Raw genomic sequence first — 17,911 nt, forward strand, 5'->3', positions numbered from 1 at the left:
AGAGGGAACTTGCAGCACAAATAATAAAAACCCAGAGACAGATACTAGTTAAAGCTGAAGATCAGACCCAAGGGGTGATGCACCAAACCTCAGACTGCTCCCAACTGCACTGCTCCTCAGACTCACTGCCCAGACTGCTCTGAGCTCATACTTATATTCCTCTCTAGTGCAAGTAAAGGTGTGTCATCCCAACTGCTGGGATTAAAGCAGATTCCCTGAGTGTGGTGTTAGTTGTGAGGACTTGGCAGTCTATGGGGCCTCTGGTAGTGGACCAGTATTTAACCCTAGTATACAAATGGACTTTGGAAGCCCATTCCACTTAGAGGGATACTCCCTCAGCCTAGACACATGGGGGAGGGCCTGGGCCCTGTTCCAAATGATATGATAGACTTTGAAGACTCCCCATGGAAGGCCTCACCCTCTCTGGGGAGCAGAAAGGGGGTGGGGTGGGGGTTGATGGGGGGAATTGGGGAGGACAGGAGGGTTCAGGAACTTGGGTTGATATGTAAAACAAGCTTGTTTCAAATTTAAATAAAAAATATATAAAATAAAAAAAGAAATATAGTTATCTAGCTAACTAGGTAAATAGATGATATCTAGATAGATGACAGGTAATAGATGGATAGATTGACAGATGATAGATAGGTAGATAGATGATAGCTTGATAGATGGTTGATAGATAGATGAGATATAGGTAATAGATTTATAGATGATAAACTGATAGATGATAGGTTAATAGATGATTCATAGATGATAGATTGATAGGTGATGGATAGATAGATAGATAGATAGATAGATAGATAGATAGAAGAGAAATGAGCTTTCTCTCTATGACCTCCAGTTATCAGGATACAAGACTGATCTTTGCAAAAAAAAAAAAAAAAAAAAAAAAAGGCTGGCAATTGCTCAGTCTTTGCCTACCAAGTATGTGACTGCAATTAGGGCTCATGCTAGTGACCTGAATGAATGCTCAGAAACCTTGCTATGCCCAAATCCCTTGGACAGGGAGATGAATGGCACAGGAACATAGCAAAAAGGAGTGTTAAAAGGCCCTGTGCCAACACTCCTGGATGTCCTCAGGCTCACCTGGAGCCTGGGAATTAGCTACTCATTCACAGAACACAGGCTTGTTCTTGGGATATGAAAGAGCTCCGTGAACTGGGGGCTTGAGACCAGGATGGGGGTGTGGACGCCAGGTGATCAGGGACTCTCCTGAGTGTGAGAGGCTCCAGCAGTCTCATGAGTAGAGGGTTGGGACCCAGCAGGCATTCTGCTTGCAGTTGTCACTAGCCCCACCCAGAAGCCAGCCACACAGCACATTCAGGTTTATTGTCAGCTAAGAGGCCAGCTGGTGCTTTCTGCATAATTTGTGTGTGTGTGTGTGTGTGTGTGTGTGTGTGTGTGTGTGTGTGTGTGAGTGAGTGTGTGTGTATGTGAATGTGTCTGTGTGTATTCAAATGTGCTGGATGTTTGTGACCACATGTATATGCATGTATCATATATCTACATGTGTATATGTAAGGCATGTCTATGGATATAGATATGCACCTGCTTTCCCCTTGTGGAGGTAACATATCTTAACTCATCACTCAAATCCCAAACCTTCTTCTTAGACTTCCCAGGCTTCACCAGGCAATCTCACCACTTCCTAGCTATGTCCCCATGGCATGCAAAGACAGAGTTGAACAATGCTGTAGTAGACTCCCAGTTGTACCTCTGTACACTATCTACACTGGACCACATTTGGCAGAGCTGGCTTAGCAGACAGCTGGCCATCCACAGAGAGATTTGCAGCAACAAGATACAAGTAACAAGGCTGGGTTAGAGGGTGTGGAATATTCCTGTATACTGTGTGAATATATGTCACTGTCATTGGATTAATAATGAAGCTGCCTGGCCAATAGCTGAACAGGTAGAGATTAGGGTGACTTGCAGACAAAAAGAGAGGACAAAGAAGAGGAGGAGTCTGAGGTCACAAGGAGACTCAGAAAGGAAGAGATTAACTTGCTGTACTGAGAAAAGGTACCAAGCCAAGTGGCAGAGTAGATAAGAAATATGGGTTAATTTAAAACGTTAAGAGTTACTTAGTAACAAGCCTGAGCTATTGGCTGAGCATTTACAATTAACAATAAGTCTCCGTGTAGTTACTTGGGAATGGCTGCCCAGACACAGAGAAACTCCAAGGAGGCAGCAACACTGCTTAAGCAGTCTCTGGCAGCCATGCCATAGACATGGCCATACTATTACCAGCTGATGCCCACTAAGGACATATTCTAGTTAAATAAAATTATTTCAGTGTTAATTCAAAACTATGAAGAGTCTTTAAGAAGATCTGTATTTGGGGCTTGAGGGATAGCTTATCAGTCAAGAGCACTGGCTGCCCTTTCAGGGGACTCCTTCACTTTCTAGGACCCATGCAGCAGCTCATAATTTCACCCTCTGCCGCCACACATGTGGTACACAGACATGCATACAACCATACACAAAAAATAAAACAATATTATTTTTTTAAAGTTTGTATTTGACAAATGCATTTGTCTGCAGTGTAGATAGGTCCTAGTAATTCTTTGTCAATTAAATAAATGAATTATTTTTATTTCTATTTAAATTTTGATCTTTTGAAACAGAATACTCTAGTCCAGGTTACCCAGAAACTTATTATGTAGCCCAGGCTGGTCTCTGGCTTCCTCAGCCTTCAACAACCACAGTCTTGTCCTGCTCTGGTCTGTAACCACCCTGGTTCAAGCTCTTTCTCCTATTGTACTCTCCAGCACTGCACTAAGTACAGGACAAAGCCAGGCGCATGGTGACACTGTACCAAAGATTTTGCTTACAAGACTTCACAAAAGTTTGACAGTAGCCATATTTTTATATGGGTAGTTGTGCTTTTCATTTTACTTAATACATTCAAAATGTAATAGGTTTTTAAAAGAACTTGAAGAGTATTTTTTAAATGAGAAACCTAATAGCAGTGACGATTTAATATTTAATAATGAGAGAAAAAAATACTTATTTTTTAACTTTAGAAGTTGTGTTAGATGCCCTCCCCTCAATTCAGCGATCATTTGTCCTGATCCACAGTTTGATTCATTTTTTTTTATTCTCTTCTGTCATTGATAAGTTGAAGATAACCTGGGGGGGGGATATATATATATCTGGAGTCGAGGGGGGGGAGATTCCCCTAATTTCTAGCTCCTGGAAAATACATGATACTGATCAGTACCCTCATACTCCAAGGATAAGAATGGAAAATACTTGCAAAAAAATAGCCTTTCAAATCAGAATAACTTGTTTCCATTTTTCAGATGGGAATTTTCTTTTTTCTTGAAGGCAAGAATACTGTAGTAGTTGCAGGCCTTTGTAGCCCAGTCAGGAAGTTGGTGAAAACTTGAAATACCAATGATGAGGATTTGTGATGCTCCAGCTGCTCTTTAAATACAGGCTACCAGGAAAAAAACAAAAAACAAAACAAAAAACTCTTTTATGGGTTGGGTTTGGATGTGACCCCCCCATAGATACATACCTACACATACATACATAAATTCATACATACATACATATATATGACTGGAAATCCATCAACTTCTATTACTTCTCATCAAAATGAATTCCTTCAGATTTGTAATCATATTGTCTAATAAAACCAAAACAGTCAAGCAATTTGCATATTATATGGAGGAGTGTCATACAACAAACTCATAGCAGTCAATTAACATAAAAGCTAATTTATATGTCTCCTCAGCTTTCAAGAGTTTCTGAATCCAAGCCTAAGGTGAGGAGCTGTAATTTTTTGCATCTCAATAATGATTTTTAGCTAATATCCGCGGTGATTCCATTCTTTATGGATGGAAAGTTAGCAATGAAACTGAATGCAATGTTTGCTATAAAGCACTTACCATTGCTACATTAACCAACCTTCAAGAAAGGAAAAGCTCTGCAACAATAAGAAATTATTAGCCACTAAGCAGGTTAAGTGCCACCTTCATGTCTGAAGGGAAACTACAGAACAGCCATGAGGATGAATGTAGTTTATTGGGGACTGTCAGGCTGTGATGGCAGAGAGGGGACACATCACAACTAGTGTCTCCACATCCATTGTGCGGTGACATAATTGTATTCCTGCCTGCTTGTGATAGCTATCAAGCAAGAAATTTGCTACAAGATTAACAGAGACACAGTAATGAAAAAACATGAAGCATGATGTAATTGGCTGTTATTAAAGTGTAGTCATAGTAGTCTGTAACAAACTCCATCGATGTTGACTCCTGGAGAAACCCACACCAGAACTTTCTGCTACTTTTCTTCCATTTCAAAGTTGTGGTCTGGTACCCCCACACCCTTTCCCCTGCTCACTTCACAAGCCAGTGGTTAGGAGAAGCCTAAAGTGGAAAAGTGGAAGCTGGACATTGCATATGCCACATGTGGTTTAGAGGTGAAGCGGGGCTTCAAAACTGGGAGATGTCAGGTTAACTTTGATTGAGGTTCCCTGGGATAGTGAGGAAAAGATAGATACTGGATTATTTTTACTTTTCTAACGTGCTATAGGAGTCCCCATAAAACAGCAAGAAAACTGTTCGAGAAGCCTGAACGGGTTCTCTGACACAGCGGTGGCGGCAACGGCCCTTTCCATTCATATTTTAATGAGGCCAGTATCTCTGAGACAGTCCTTGCATGACAGAGGCGAGGTTCCTGGAAGATCACAAAGGGAGTCGCATTATTGACAAGTTCCATTCAAAACCTTCACTGTGTACAAAGAAAGACTTGGTTCTTATTCCACTTGTCTCAGTACTAATGCATTCTTAGAATCGGAGCAATTTTGGGGAGGTCAATTATTTTATGAACAGTCTTTAAATTTACTAAAGGTGGTTCAGCTGAGTGGAATCATATTAATGTAGATTTTAATGCACGTATAAAGAGCTGTGATGAAAACATCTTTTAAAAATATTTTTCCAATATCCGGTACTCTGGGACTTTCAGATCAGAATTTGAAGACTCTTCCGTAAAATGACCTCAACACCCTTGTTTTTGGGAGGGCTGCCTTCCCTTTTCTGGAGAAGCTTATAGTATCTAGTAAGCCTTCAGCCAGCAACTGTGCCTGGTTTTAAAGATTTCTGCAAAGGGCTAGCTAACGCCATGTAAAAGCTGTCGATCTTCAAACTTTAAAAAAAAAAAATGTAGAAATTCACACACACACACACACACACACACACACACACACACCAATCTATTTGTGTTCAAGTAGGGCACGCTGCCTCCATATCCAAAGGTGTAAGGTTATACTTTAAACACAACGTACTGTTACGTCTACTGCCGGCTTTAAAGTGGAGGACTATTTTCAAAAAGTGCAACCCAGCAAACGTTTGTAAAAGTAAAAGCTCTCGAAAGTAATGAGTAGAAGGCTTTCATGATTTTGCCCCAGACTTGTAAGGCTCAGCAGTCTTCTGCACACAGCTCAGAGTATTAGGTCAATTTTAAAAGGGAAGAAAAACAGAACAGTTTCTAGGGAAGCGACTAGAAACGCTTAGTGTGTGAGGACAGTCTTGGCCTGGTAACAGGACTGAGTTTCCCAGGGCCCTCTTCCCCACTCTGGGCCCTCCTGCCCAAGGCCCTCCCTTCCCCACCCCCACGCAGAGAGTCTGCTTGATTTTCTGATGGGGGAGGGAAGGAGACATTGAATTTCCTGGTTGTTATTAGGTTTTTGTTTCTTTTTAATAAACGATCCCACCCTCGTTGTGACTTAAAATCCTTCTTTGTGAACAACTAGAAACTTCCATTTATATGTATCAGTTAAGAAAAGACACACTGACATCCCTGAAAACGCAGACCATCGTTGTGTTAATGGCCAGCTTTGAGTCATTAACGTAAGAATTCGCCTTTGCGATCTCTTGCTTTTCCCAGTGTCCCCCCCCCCCCGCCCACTCCAGGCCAAGTTTACCGAAGTGTCCATCAGTTATTCGATTTTCAGTTGAGTCAGTAAACCTGTGAATCTCTTTGTTGCAACTTACAAAGTTTGAAAAGCTTAAATTAAATGCCAGTTGTGGTTGAAAGTGCCGTTGAAGAAATATATATATATATATATATATATATATATATATATATATATATATATTGAATTTGGAGACAAGAACTTGATACCTGCTGCGGAGTATTTTCATTTTAGTTCGCAGACGTATTTAATTAATTGCTCTTGCGAAATCAGGGCCTTGAGAGTTCCTGGTGGCCCGAGGTTCACCTGGGCCGCAGCAGGTGCTGGGCGGTGACCGGCGCGGTCCTGGCGCGCCGCTCCTGCGCTCTGCGTAAAGCGTACTTCCAGGGTCGGTTCCTGGTGGACGCTGGGGGCAGCGGCGATCCGGGGGTGTTCCTCGCGGGCCACGCCGCCCGCGCTTTCATGTTAATTGCGGATCGGCTTTGCGGCCAGATGGCGGGGAAGCGCCGGGACCCTTTGTGCGCCCCGAGCGCGCCTGTGAATGTCGCGCAGTCGTTGGCACCGGAAGGGTTCACACTGCGTGTGAAAGGGGACAAAGGGGGCTGGATATATCAACACTGCAGAAACCGAGTTCATTTGTCATGCAGCCCCTTTCAGCGCGGTTGTCATGCAAACTTCCTTCTTTGATCAGCAGAGGGTGGAGAGCGAGAAAGCGCGCAAAGCCGCGGGCCCGGCCGGGCGCCCTTGGCGGCTCCACGCCCCTTCCGGAAGAAGCCGCGGGGACCAGGCCTCCTGCACCTTGACCCGTCTAGACGCTGCACGAGGTTTTGTCTCGGTTTCCAAGGGCGCGGGGTGCTCTTTGACCCGCGCCCGGGGCGGAGGTGGTGGCACAGAGCCCGGCAGGTCCCGGAGGGAGAGGGGTGCCCGGGATGCACGCCAGCTGTTCCCAGAGTCGGGCCTGTGAGGGGCACCCCGAGTCCTACCACCTACGACCACCTCGGCATAGACCCTGCACAGCCGCCGAGATGCCCGGAAGACAAGGAGGGCAGAGCGACTTGGGATGGGCAGAAGCGTGGCTTCCCCACAAACTGTTGCGTTCTCGACGCCCGTCTCCTCCCATTTTCTGTGCTAAAGCCTCTACTCAACAACTTTTTAATATGACATCTATAAGTATAGTTTCTACATTGTTCAGTTTCTTACTGCCCACTGTCAAGCATATTATTTTCTTGCTAGAATTTACGCTCGCTTTAAGCTACATAAAGAACGGTGCAGCTGCTTCCATTGGGAAAGCCGTTCTTCCACGCATTCAATGGACTTGGGTGTGAGTAGGCAAGTGTTCTGGCTGGTTCTGTTCTTCTTATAGGTTCCCCTGGCCCAGTCTGAGGCGTTCCTCGTGGACCTATTGGATAAAGTGTGTATGCGAATGAACGATTACCAGCTGGAAGATGACCCAGTGACCAAGCAGAAGTATTTCAGGAGATACGCTCCTAGAAAGGGAGACAAAATATACCAAGAATATAAAAAGTTCTTCTTTTATTCTGATGCCTTCAAACCTTTGAAATTCGCGGTAAGCCCCCTTCTAAGAGTCTGTTGGGGTATCCTTTTTCTGCCTGTGGCTACTCTTGAGCTGTTGATGAACAGTGGACAATCAGTCAGGCACATTCACATGCCCTAGTGTCCTGTGCAGCCCTACTGCTTAAGTCTTAACGCTTAGTGACTTGGCTTGTGAGACACCTGGGGATCCTGCATCCTTCAGAGATCAGTGGGAAGACTGAAGGGATTTTTATGGAAGGTGCCCTGTGTGTCCTGCCCTGGTGACATGAACACGATTTGCCCATTGTTTATCAGGACATTCTGCCAGTGTGGGGTGACCTCAGCCTGTCTTGTTTCAAAGGGATTGGGTCTGGGTTTTCACCTCAGGAAGTGCAGGGGTTGTGGTTTCTAGGCTGAAATCCCAATGGAAGCCAAGAGTTGTTTTCAAATATTTATAGCTAAATGTTGGAGTGGTAGCCCTAACATGCTCTCCCCCGACCCCCACAGGCTTCTCAAAGACAGCGTTTTCCTCCAGTTAATTTAAGTTTTGTAGCTGAGGCTAGGCTACACCAAGGTCTGGGGTCAAGAGCACAATCCCACATTTCTTTCAGTATAAAGTTGATTTTACAAAAGAAAAAAAAAAAAAGAAAGAAAAGAAAAAAGAAATTGGTCTCTGGCTTCCTAGGGTGTGCCTGGAAGAATACATTGCAATGTATTTCCCTTTACTTAATGCTATTGAACCACACAGTGATGGGCAGGATTGTTTTTAAAATGTATTAAGTTCACACAGTGGCCAAAATGTCAGGCTTGCTGCAGCCCCAACATGAGGCTGTAGCTGACATTTGAAGCTTTCATTTTAATTAAAAAGTGAGGGCCATAATTCAGGACTAAAAGCCCCATGGAACCTGAATGGTGATGTGAGTGTGTTTGTCTTTCACAGGTTTTAAATAAACACATTATAGAGGAATTTAAATATTTTTAAATGCCATCTAAAATTCTTAGAGTCTCGCTTAATGAACTCAGAGATGGTTTACAAGTCTCCAGTGGATGGCCATCAGTAACCCACAGTTCCAAAAAAGGCCTCCTGGTAGTTTTGGTGGGAAAGACACACTCCAGGCAGAATTTAACACCTTCAGATCTCATGGCAAATTTGTGCTTCCTCCTGCCTGAAGTGTCAACTTGTTTTATTTTTATTTTTGTATTTGCTTTGGGAAGCAAAGCCAGGATTTGAGCTCATTCCTAAATGATTGCAAGGCCAGCACAGTGCTCTGCAGCTAATCTAGCAGGTGCCATTGTTATGATGGCTGAGAAGTCTCAATTGTTTCCAATTTTCAAATTACAAAGTGGATTTTTCTGTTAAATTGTAAGGAAACTGGTTTAATCATTTCCAGGAGATGTGGTCTTTAAAATGTTGAAGGAAATGGGAAAGGAAAGCTTTGGGTTCCTTCTTGTCTATTGCACTCCAGACTTTAGGAATAGAAACAAACATAGCCAGCCATTTTCCTTCCTTCTCCCTTCTCCTCTCCCACCTCCTCTGAGGTCTTCCAACAAGTGAAGTCGTAGGAAAATGATACAATTAGCATTCCTGGAGGAGGGTTACTCTTGTGCAATGATGTATCAAACCAGAGGGGCCAAGGAAAATGAACTTCCTTGGTTACATGCTTTTCTGTGTTCCACTACTAAAATGTCGCTAAGCCTGTGCTAATAAGGGGTCCTGCCCATGTGCCTCTGCTCACACGTGTTGCCATTGTGTTTCTGCAGTGCGAAGCCATCATTGAAAAGTATGAGGATGAGATATTCGCACTTATCGCCCAGGAGGCACACCATCTAGCTGACATGCTGTGCAGTGAAAAATCAGGTACTGTGTCTGATGTAACACGTGCTTCCAGCCTTGCTCACCGCTCTCACTCTGCCTCGCACTGCACAGATCATCTACAGCCAAGCCAGGCTTCCTCCCTGCCAGCCAGGCTCAGCTCCCACACAAGCTGGAGATAGGGCCCCTGTGCCAGAAAGCAGAGCAACAGAAACCCAGGCAGGAGCCTCCCCTGCTGACTCTCCATCTCTGGTTTTTCCAAGAGAGTGGGCAGAAATCCACTGATTTTCAGAGTTGGGTAACCTCAAAGCCATTGACTTTAATTTTAAAGTCCTAGATGTTACATTTTTCTATCCTGGCCCAGGAAGAGATGTGTTCCAACAACAGAAGGTGGGATTTTTATTTTGAAAGACAAGGCATGAAAAATTTTTGCTTGTTTGGGTTATGTCAAAAAAATTTTTTTCAGTTCTTTCCTCTGAGTATCTACATCTAAAAAGTTTAATTTTTTCTGTCTCAACATGTTTAAATAATACTTGCTTCATAGTTTAGACACATGTATGCCCACTTAGAAGCTAGAAAAAATGAGCAGAATGTTTGTTATCTGCTGTATGCCACAGTGGATTCTGTGATGGCCAGCCCCCCACCTCAGTCTGCTTGGGCATACCTGTGTCCTAATTTTGACTCATGTTTATGCAGAGAGAACAGAATTAGTCCATTGAGTAGGGCTTCTCAGGTATCTTTAGGAAGAAAATGAGTGGGTTTATATGACGACAGTGGCTTAAACCAGTGTAGTGTTCTAGCCATGCCAATGCTTGAGATCCAATTCAGCAGGTGTTCATAGAGAGTATATACATGCCACTGATATATCAAATGTGGTACCTGCCTTTAAAGGAATATTACTATGTGATTGTAGTTATATGTTGATGTCATTAGAAATTTCTAGATAAGAGGGTCACATACCCACTAACAAGATCGTTTAAGTTTTCTCACTCTGAGCGGACAATAAGGTTGCTTTCTATTTAAAATTCCATTCCAGTGGGAACTTGTAGAAAAATCCAGTAAAATGTAGAGAGTAAAATGTAGCCTGAGACATTTTACATTGTTTATATAATTACAAAATTGTGAAATTCACACAAGTTCATAGCCATACTTACCAAACAAAGACTTTCTGGGTTTTTTCAATCAGTTCAGTTGTGTTAGGTGTATGTTAGATATTAGTAAACATATGATGAGCAGGGTTTGAAATCTGTCTGCTAGTTTTCCTTGTAAACAACTGAACCAGCCATAGCTGTATGATGGACACCAGAAATGACTACATGAACACCCAGGCATTCCAGAAAGACCTGAATGTCAGTCACTGTCTCTGGCAGTCACTGCCTCTGAATTGAGATTCTGAGGGGAAGACTGCTCCCAGATTCAGCAACCTGACTCCATGTCAGTAATGCTAGCACCCTCTCTTCATTTTCTATATGGGAGCAGTTGGAAATAAAAAGGAAAATACAAGCATGGAGTATAAACCTAAGAGACATGCAGGGCGGCTGCTAATGTAAAAAAGAACACCAGACAACTGCATTTGATGGTTTTTCAACTCTTTCCAGCCAGTAGCTGGGCTGTACAGAGTCAAATGCGGCTGCTCCGCCCGGGCGGCATGGAAGATAGAGCCCTTCAGGGCTGGGCTTCTTCACTAAGCTTGTGATGAATACAACAGCTTATACCTAAGGCAAAAACTGGGGGTAACTTAGTGTTTAACAGAGACTGAGCACCCTTAGTCCTGCAACTAAAGCAGGCTAACACCATGAGAGCAAGGTAGACTGCTCGTTCAGACTGACATAAATTATTGCCAAAAAAAGTTAAAACAGCACCCAGTGACACAAATACCGAGCTATCAACCAAATCTCTAGCTTTAGAGTTATCTATTCTCTAAATATTATTTGTCTCCCTAAAAGCAATAGGTGTTCCCCCATTCTCAAGATAGCATCTTATATGTAATATATGTTAATGTACAATTGCCTGACCTCCAGCATACACACAGGGAGTGTCACACACACACACACACACACACACACACACACACACACACACACCACAGAGATAACCTAGGTTACAGGGCTCTGTCTCAAGAAAACCAAATTAGAAAATAAATTTTAGTGAATGCATGACTAACAAAGGAGTGCTGTGATTTAACACATGGGATGGCCATAAAAGGTGACTCTTTTGTGTCACAGAAAAACTCATGATGCCTTAAAGTGTCATCTACAACACAGTGCAGTGGCCTTTCTACCTGATCAGGGTGCCAGCTATATTTCAGAGACACAGTGTGTCTTGTGTTAGACAACAGCTTTGCTGTGGCCTTGTCTCAGCCATGTAAACCGCGTCTCTCGCAAGGCTGGATCCTATATATGGCTCAGTGTGTATGTGTGTATGTGGGGGTGGGGGACTGTACCACATATACCATACCATCCTGAAAACTAGGAAACACTCACCTATTGCTCATAGGGACATAAATAACTGTTTAGAAAATAGATGTTTCTAGAGTTTGCTGGAAGCTTGCTTTCCACGTCAAACATACACAATGTATGTATGGGTTTTGCTTTTCCTTGCTTTGTCTAGATTGTCTCTTTCTCTGGAGAAGATCAGATGAGGGCACAGTCTGACTCTCCAATGTGCGAAGGCTCAGTCATTCACCCTCACGCACAGACATAAATGGGGAGTGATGGAGAAGACCTGTTCATGTCACAGGGTGGCCATGTTTGCATTATGAAGTGGCACAGCAGTGACAGCCTCATAAACGCTGGTGTCACCTAATGCATGGGGAAGATCTCAGTGAGGGAGGGCGCTACCTGGATCTGTGGGTGCCACTGAGTCGTCATGCACTGGGTAGAAGAAAGGTCACTGAGCACTCTACTCATGGCGTACAACACAAACTAGGCTTATTCCCCACATTTCTTTTTTCATAGACAAAAGAGAAAAAAAGGTAACTTCACTAGATTTTCCAAATGGTGTCTTCTGTGGCCCACTACACCTGCATCCCCAGAGGGTCACTTTGATATCTTGAAATCAGAATGACTAACGCCATGATATGATATATAATGTGACTCAAAATACAACCGTGTCCATACAAGGTAGAGCACATGGGGCTGTGGGTTGTAAGTGAATGGCTACGCTGGTGCCCTGGAGATGTAAGGGTCTAAGTAGAAACATAGTGTATTCTATAATAATCACTCTGTGCTAATATCCAATCACAACACTTAGAAGCATCTTAACAGAACTCATGGTGTAAGATTAGCAAGTGTCTAGAAATGGCCAGCTGACATTTAAACGGACAAGTATCTTCAATTTCATCTGACTTCTCAACCCAAGAGGGGAAACTTGGATTCTAACCCATGAAAACTCATTACTCTCAAAGGCTAGCACATTCAAATAAATTACATAGCTAAAGCAATATGAATCAAAATAGCTAGTGCCTCCCAAGTTCCTCACCCATTCTCACTGTAAAACATCCTTACATGCTCCTGCATTTATGGGGGACCTCGAGAGACGCTTGGTCCAAAAAGACTGAAAGATGGTATGAGAACAGTTGGGTTGGCCTGTGAATCATTCTGGAAACTGGACTCAGGATCCAGGGTGGTGTTGGATATGTCTTCCTTTCTACTTTTTCATGTACATACATTTGTTTCATAAGTTTTAAAATGCGCTGCCACCAGTATGGGCTTTCTGTGGAGAAAAAACGACTCAGTTGCCTGGCATTTACTCATTAGTGACTCTCTTACTCTTTTTCCAGATCTGTGTGGCACTCCAATCAATCATCCTGAACCATAAGAGTGAGGAGTGGGGTCACAGCCTCAAAGGCCACTGTGCACTTCACGTCGTGTGACTACTGTGATAAGGAATTTGATCTCGTGTCTGCTGTACTTGTCTCATGCGTGATATTGGTTTGAAAATCTCTGACTTGGCATCATGACAAACCCAAGTCTTCTCTTAGGCGAAAAGAAGTTTATAAAATTGAACACCCCTTTGCATATTTGGATGGAAGCTGGGTTGGCAATAGAGCATTAAATTTTGCTGAGGGAAAAAAGGTGAAACCGTTTCTTGAAGTCAGTAGGGATTTAAGAGTGGGTACAAGTGTTTCAAAGCAAATGTGTCTGACACTTCCATATATGGTTTACTGTTTGGAAAGAACTTGGTTTGAGTTCTCAAATAGTTGATTGACCACAAATTCATTCCATTCAGTTGCCACTAATGCTGTGGTTATTCTGGGAGGTTCTGTATGGTGCTTGTAAAGCCACTCTTCTCAGTCAGGAATGGGACTTACAGATCTGGAGACTCTTAAATTTTAGAACTTTATCCCTAAGATTCAGTAGAATATGCCAGGTAGTAGTGGTGAATGCCTTTAAATCCCAGCACTTTGGAGGCAGAGGCAGGTGGATCACTGTGAGTTTGAGGTCAGCCTGATGTATAGAGAGAGTTCCAGGACAGCCAGGGCTACACAGAGACCCTGTCTCAACCCCCTCCCTCCGCCAAAATTCAGTAGAATAGCTAAAAGAGAGTGACTAGCTAGTGCCACCACGAATGGCCATCATGTTGTCTTTCCTAATTGTACTGTGAGGTCCAGTTGCTTCCAAACGTTACCTTGTAGTGGGTTTCAAAAGATATAGCGCTGAACATGTTTTTGTCTTGCTTGAATCTCTCTTGGTTTGTTTTTCCCTCACCAGTCATAGTGTGTAGATTTTCCTACTGGCTGATTTCTCACTCGTCTATGGGACTTTATGTATTTGTTTTTGGATGTGGAAAGAAATTCACCTCTACCACATTTACTGTAATGAAATGTAGTAACAGTCATTCCTTCGTGTTCTCATTGTCTCTGCTAAATTTGCATTCAGTAGAATTGAACTTTAATTATTCAGCATGTGAGGGTACAGGATACACCTGTTTAATTAATGAAATTGTCATCATTGTCAGGGAGACTTGCTTGGGTAACGGGCAAATTTTGTACTGGAAGAGCTTAAGTGGTTGTTTATAAAACCATCCAGAAAGTATACTATTCAGGTTATTCACTGGGCTCCTCGGCCAGAATAATCCTTACATTTGCAAAAATTTACCAAAATAAAGGGAAGAGATTTCTATTTTTCCCATCCCCCTAGTTTTAAGTCTTAATTGTTTATCTGGGAATCTGAGAAAGTGTGCTTTTGTGGTGTGTCTGTGGCTGGAGGTGTTAGAGACTCTCTGTAACCCTGTGATACTGTGCTCAAATTGTAACACTGAAAATGTTATTTAAAGCATAGCCTAAGCTATAGTTGGAGATGTCACAAAGGGGGGAGGGGTCATTCTTGTCCCTGTATCTTATTCTGTAACCTGTAAGATTAACTTGGCCTTTGAGATAGAAGTCTTTTTAACATTTTCTTATTTGGACTTTCTTGGTAAATGCACACTAGAATGCCATTTCTTAAAGTTCGCCTTCATGGGCACAGGCTGAGAAGGTGAGTCTAAAGAGACTTCCCGTTATCAGGCTAATGTTCATCTGCAGGGTCTTTATGCAGATGTATAGACAGACTCTTCCTTTCCAATTTTTCTTGGATTTCTCACCAAACAGGATCTTGGATCTTACAATGGTTTTGGTATCTTAGGTCTCATTTTTTCATAATTCTTTCCCATATCAAGCTTGTTGCGCTCATGTGAATGCCTGTAGCTTACTGAGTCGCTGATTAAACATCGGTTCAACTGAGAATTACCCAGAGCCCTGGGTGTCTCTGCTTGCTTCCTCTGAGGTGCCTGCTTTGCTGGGGAATAGTAGTAGGAAAGAGAAGCTGTGTTAGGTGGCCACTCTCCTACCTTTAAAATGACACCAAATGCAAAATAAGATGAAAGGCTGGGGAGAACCCACTACTACCACTAAAAACAAGCAAAATATAATAATAACAACAACAACAAAACTACGCTACATGATGAAAGTTTCTTAGAGTTGACAAAAATCAAGCTAGATTGGGGGGCCAATAAATAAATAAATAAATAATAAAAATAAAACTCCTAGGGAGAGAGGGTGAATAATAAAAGGCAAGAAGAGGAGACATGGTATTAGGGGCTCCATGAAAGCCTCAACTGAGCCTGGATCCTTAAAATCCACAAACCAAACTGGGCAAGACAAGATTTTCCTATTTGTTCTGCAGGTCACTATTTGCTAAGAACAAGCCAAGACTGACAAACCCATTACACTAGAGGGTACAGAGTAGAACTGAGCCCAAGTCCCAACAGGAAACATCAATATTTCCTTAGACAAGTCCTAGGACATAGTCAAAGCAGGAGCTCAGACATGTTTCTCAACTTGCTTTCTCTTTATTCTTACTTGCATAGTTAGATGTAACAAGAAAAGTTTAAACTATGTATCAGTCTTAAAAGAGATTTTGGTGGAACATTGGGGGACAGTCAGTCTTTTATGCTTGTATGGTCTGTTTTTAAGTTTGATGCAAACTTGTGAGCTAATTGTAGACTTAGGAATGTTAAAGGCCTGGACTGAAATGATGGCTCAGTGGTTGAGGGCACTGGCTGCTCTTCCAGAGGTCCTGAGTTCAATTCCCAGCAACCAAATGGTGGCTTACAACCATCTGTAATGGGATCCCTCTTCTTGTGTGTGTGCATGAAGACAGGTCACTCATACTCATAATATATATACATATATTATGAGTATGAGTATGAGTATATATATTATATATACTCATATATATATTATGTGTATGAATATATATATAATATATATATGTATATATATATATATATGTTAAAGGTAAATCAGCATGTAGCACCATTTGGTACCTAGACACAGTGAAGAAGTACATTAAATTATTGTAATAAAAGTATACTTGTGAGAGAGCAGTGTGTTTTTATTATGACTTTCTGGTTGCAATATCATTCTCTTTATAAGTTTATTTGCTTGTAGAGCAAGGAAAGGGATAAATAGAAAAGACTGAATGTAATAAATAAAACTGAAATGTGCCAGAGAGTCACCTAGGAAGAGATGCTGGGAATGGCATTGTCCCGTGAAGTGATTACTGCCCTGTCCTGAACATGTATGGAACAGGGGCTATGGTAGGACTTTGTCATTATCTGCCTGTGGGAAAGATGATGGTGATAGTGTTTGTGTAATGATAGTTGATCTACTTCCTATTGCTTCAGAAGGAAAGTGTGTGGTAACGGAGTTGGAAGTGTCAGACAGACTCAACTCCCCTCCTGATTCTCTGAAAAAGTCCAGAAGTGAGTAGAAGGATGGGTGGTAGGTAGATACTTGTGGGTGGGGTGGATGGATGGATGGACGGACGGATGTATAGGTCAGTGAGTAGGTAGGTGGATAGATGCATATTCAAATAGGTGAGTTGATGGGCAGATAAATACATAAGTAGAAAAAACTAGATACAAAACACACCAGAAGGTAAATAAAATTTGGACATGAGAAATGCAGTTGGAGCTTTTTTTCTAGAAATTTATTTAACTCCTTACAGAAATACAGCATTTCTATGCTTGAAGAATTACCTTTAAAATCATTTCTGAAAGAGAAAAAGTTGAAATTACAACAGAAATGATTCCATCTCACAACAGTAAGGTAACTGCAAAAATATTTTCAAATACTAACTTGCTGAAAAACAAAAGTTCTGTGGAAGGTAGAATCTTGTAATGTGCCAGGATCACAAAACACAGATCTAAAACATTCTGTCAGGTCTGTTGTGTCATCCAAACGCAGAACAAAGCAGAAATCTGCCCAGCAGTGTAAGTGACTGAGTGGAAAAGACAGAGCCCGGGTGCTGCACACTCCTTCCCAAAGAGCTGCTGAGGGACCTGACCTGTCCTCTAGGGAAGGTCCATCTCTCCGAGTCTGAGGAATGAACGCTCTGCACGTGGGCACTAGAAGCCGAATGCCAGTGAATTGAGCATGGCTGGGACTCAGCTCCTCTAAGGCAAAAATTAAAATATTGATGCTAACTTTAAACTTCATGATAGCAAGGCTGTCACCTCAAGCAGTCGAATGTCCTCCTGATGTTTTCTGTGAAGCATTGCCTCACAGCAGCTTCAGAATGAGTGGGAATTTCTCCACAGCACATTGAAGTCAGCTGATAAAGGGAGACTGATCCCAAAGTGACACTGTGGTAACAGATTCCAATCACCAATCTCCGGGGAGTCATCTTTCTGGCTTTGTTGTTCTTCACCAAAAGACACTGCTGAAGAATTTCCCTACCCCGGGGTTATGAAGAAAGCACAACACTAGGAGATAGACTATCTGGTCCTATTTAACAAAAGGTCTATTAAGATTGGGAACTCTGATACGAATGTGGGTCCTATGCAGGATATCAGATAATTAAAATAAAAAACAGATGCTTCAACTGCCTTAAATGTAATCAAAGCCCAATTAACTATGAATGTCCTAAGATTAATGGGTCCAGTGTGAATGTGTGCTTTTTAAAGTAACACTCCCTAATGGTGGGCAAAAAAGATGGTCAGTTAGCACCATCATTTCCCTAATGGTGATGGAGTACTAGCCTGGGAAGCCATACCTGGCCTGGACTAGGGCTGAAGCCATGTCTGATCACGGGTCAGTGGTGCTTCTCTCTTAGCCAACAAGGAGGCTCAAGCTTCTTGTGGGTACCCACTAGTGA

General features: G+C 42.4%; 1 protein-coding gene across 1 annotated transcript; it reads left to right on the plus strand.

Annotated features, from left to right (window-relative positions):
- The first annotated feature begins 7,238 nt into the window (after positions 1–7,238).
- On the plus strand, positions 7,239–13,445 carry Cnpy1 (canopy FGF signaling regulator 1). The gene is made up of 3 exons (XM_051203162.1): positions 7,239–7,493; positions 9,221–9,317; positions 13,054–13,445. The coding sequence occupies exons 1-3, from the start codon at positions 7,344–7,346 to the stop codon at positions 13,089–13,091; spliced, it is 285 nt and encodes a 94-aa protein (XP_051059119.1). The 5' UTR covers positions 7,239–7,343; the 3' UTR covers positions 13,092–13,445.
- Positions 13,446–17,911: the final 4,466 nt, after the last annotated feature.

The sequence above is a fragment of the Phodopus roborovskii genome, unplaced genomic scaffold (assembly GCF_943737965.1).
Source record: "Phodopus roborovskii unplaced genomic scaffold, PHOROB, whole genome shotgun sequence".
Classification (NCBI taxonomy): domain Eukaryota; kingdom Metazoa; phylum Chordata; class Mammalia; order Rodentia; family Cricetidae; genus Phodopus; species Phodopus roborovskii.

Excerpts from the sequence above, each read along its gene's own strand:
- Cnpy1 (XM_051203162.1), top strand. The coding sequence starts at position 7,344 with ATGCGAATGAACGATTACCAGCTGGAAGATGACCCAGTGACCAAGCAG. Across the intron at positions 7,494-9,220 it reads TCAAACCTTTGAAATTCGCG|TGCGAAGCCATCATTGAAAA; the intron begins GTAAGCCCCCTT and ends GTGTTTCTGCAG. Across the intron at positions 9,318-13,053 it reads GCTGTGCAGTGAAAAATCAG|ATCTGTGTGGCACTCCAATC; the intron begins GTACTGTGTCTG and ends CTCTTTTTCCAG.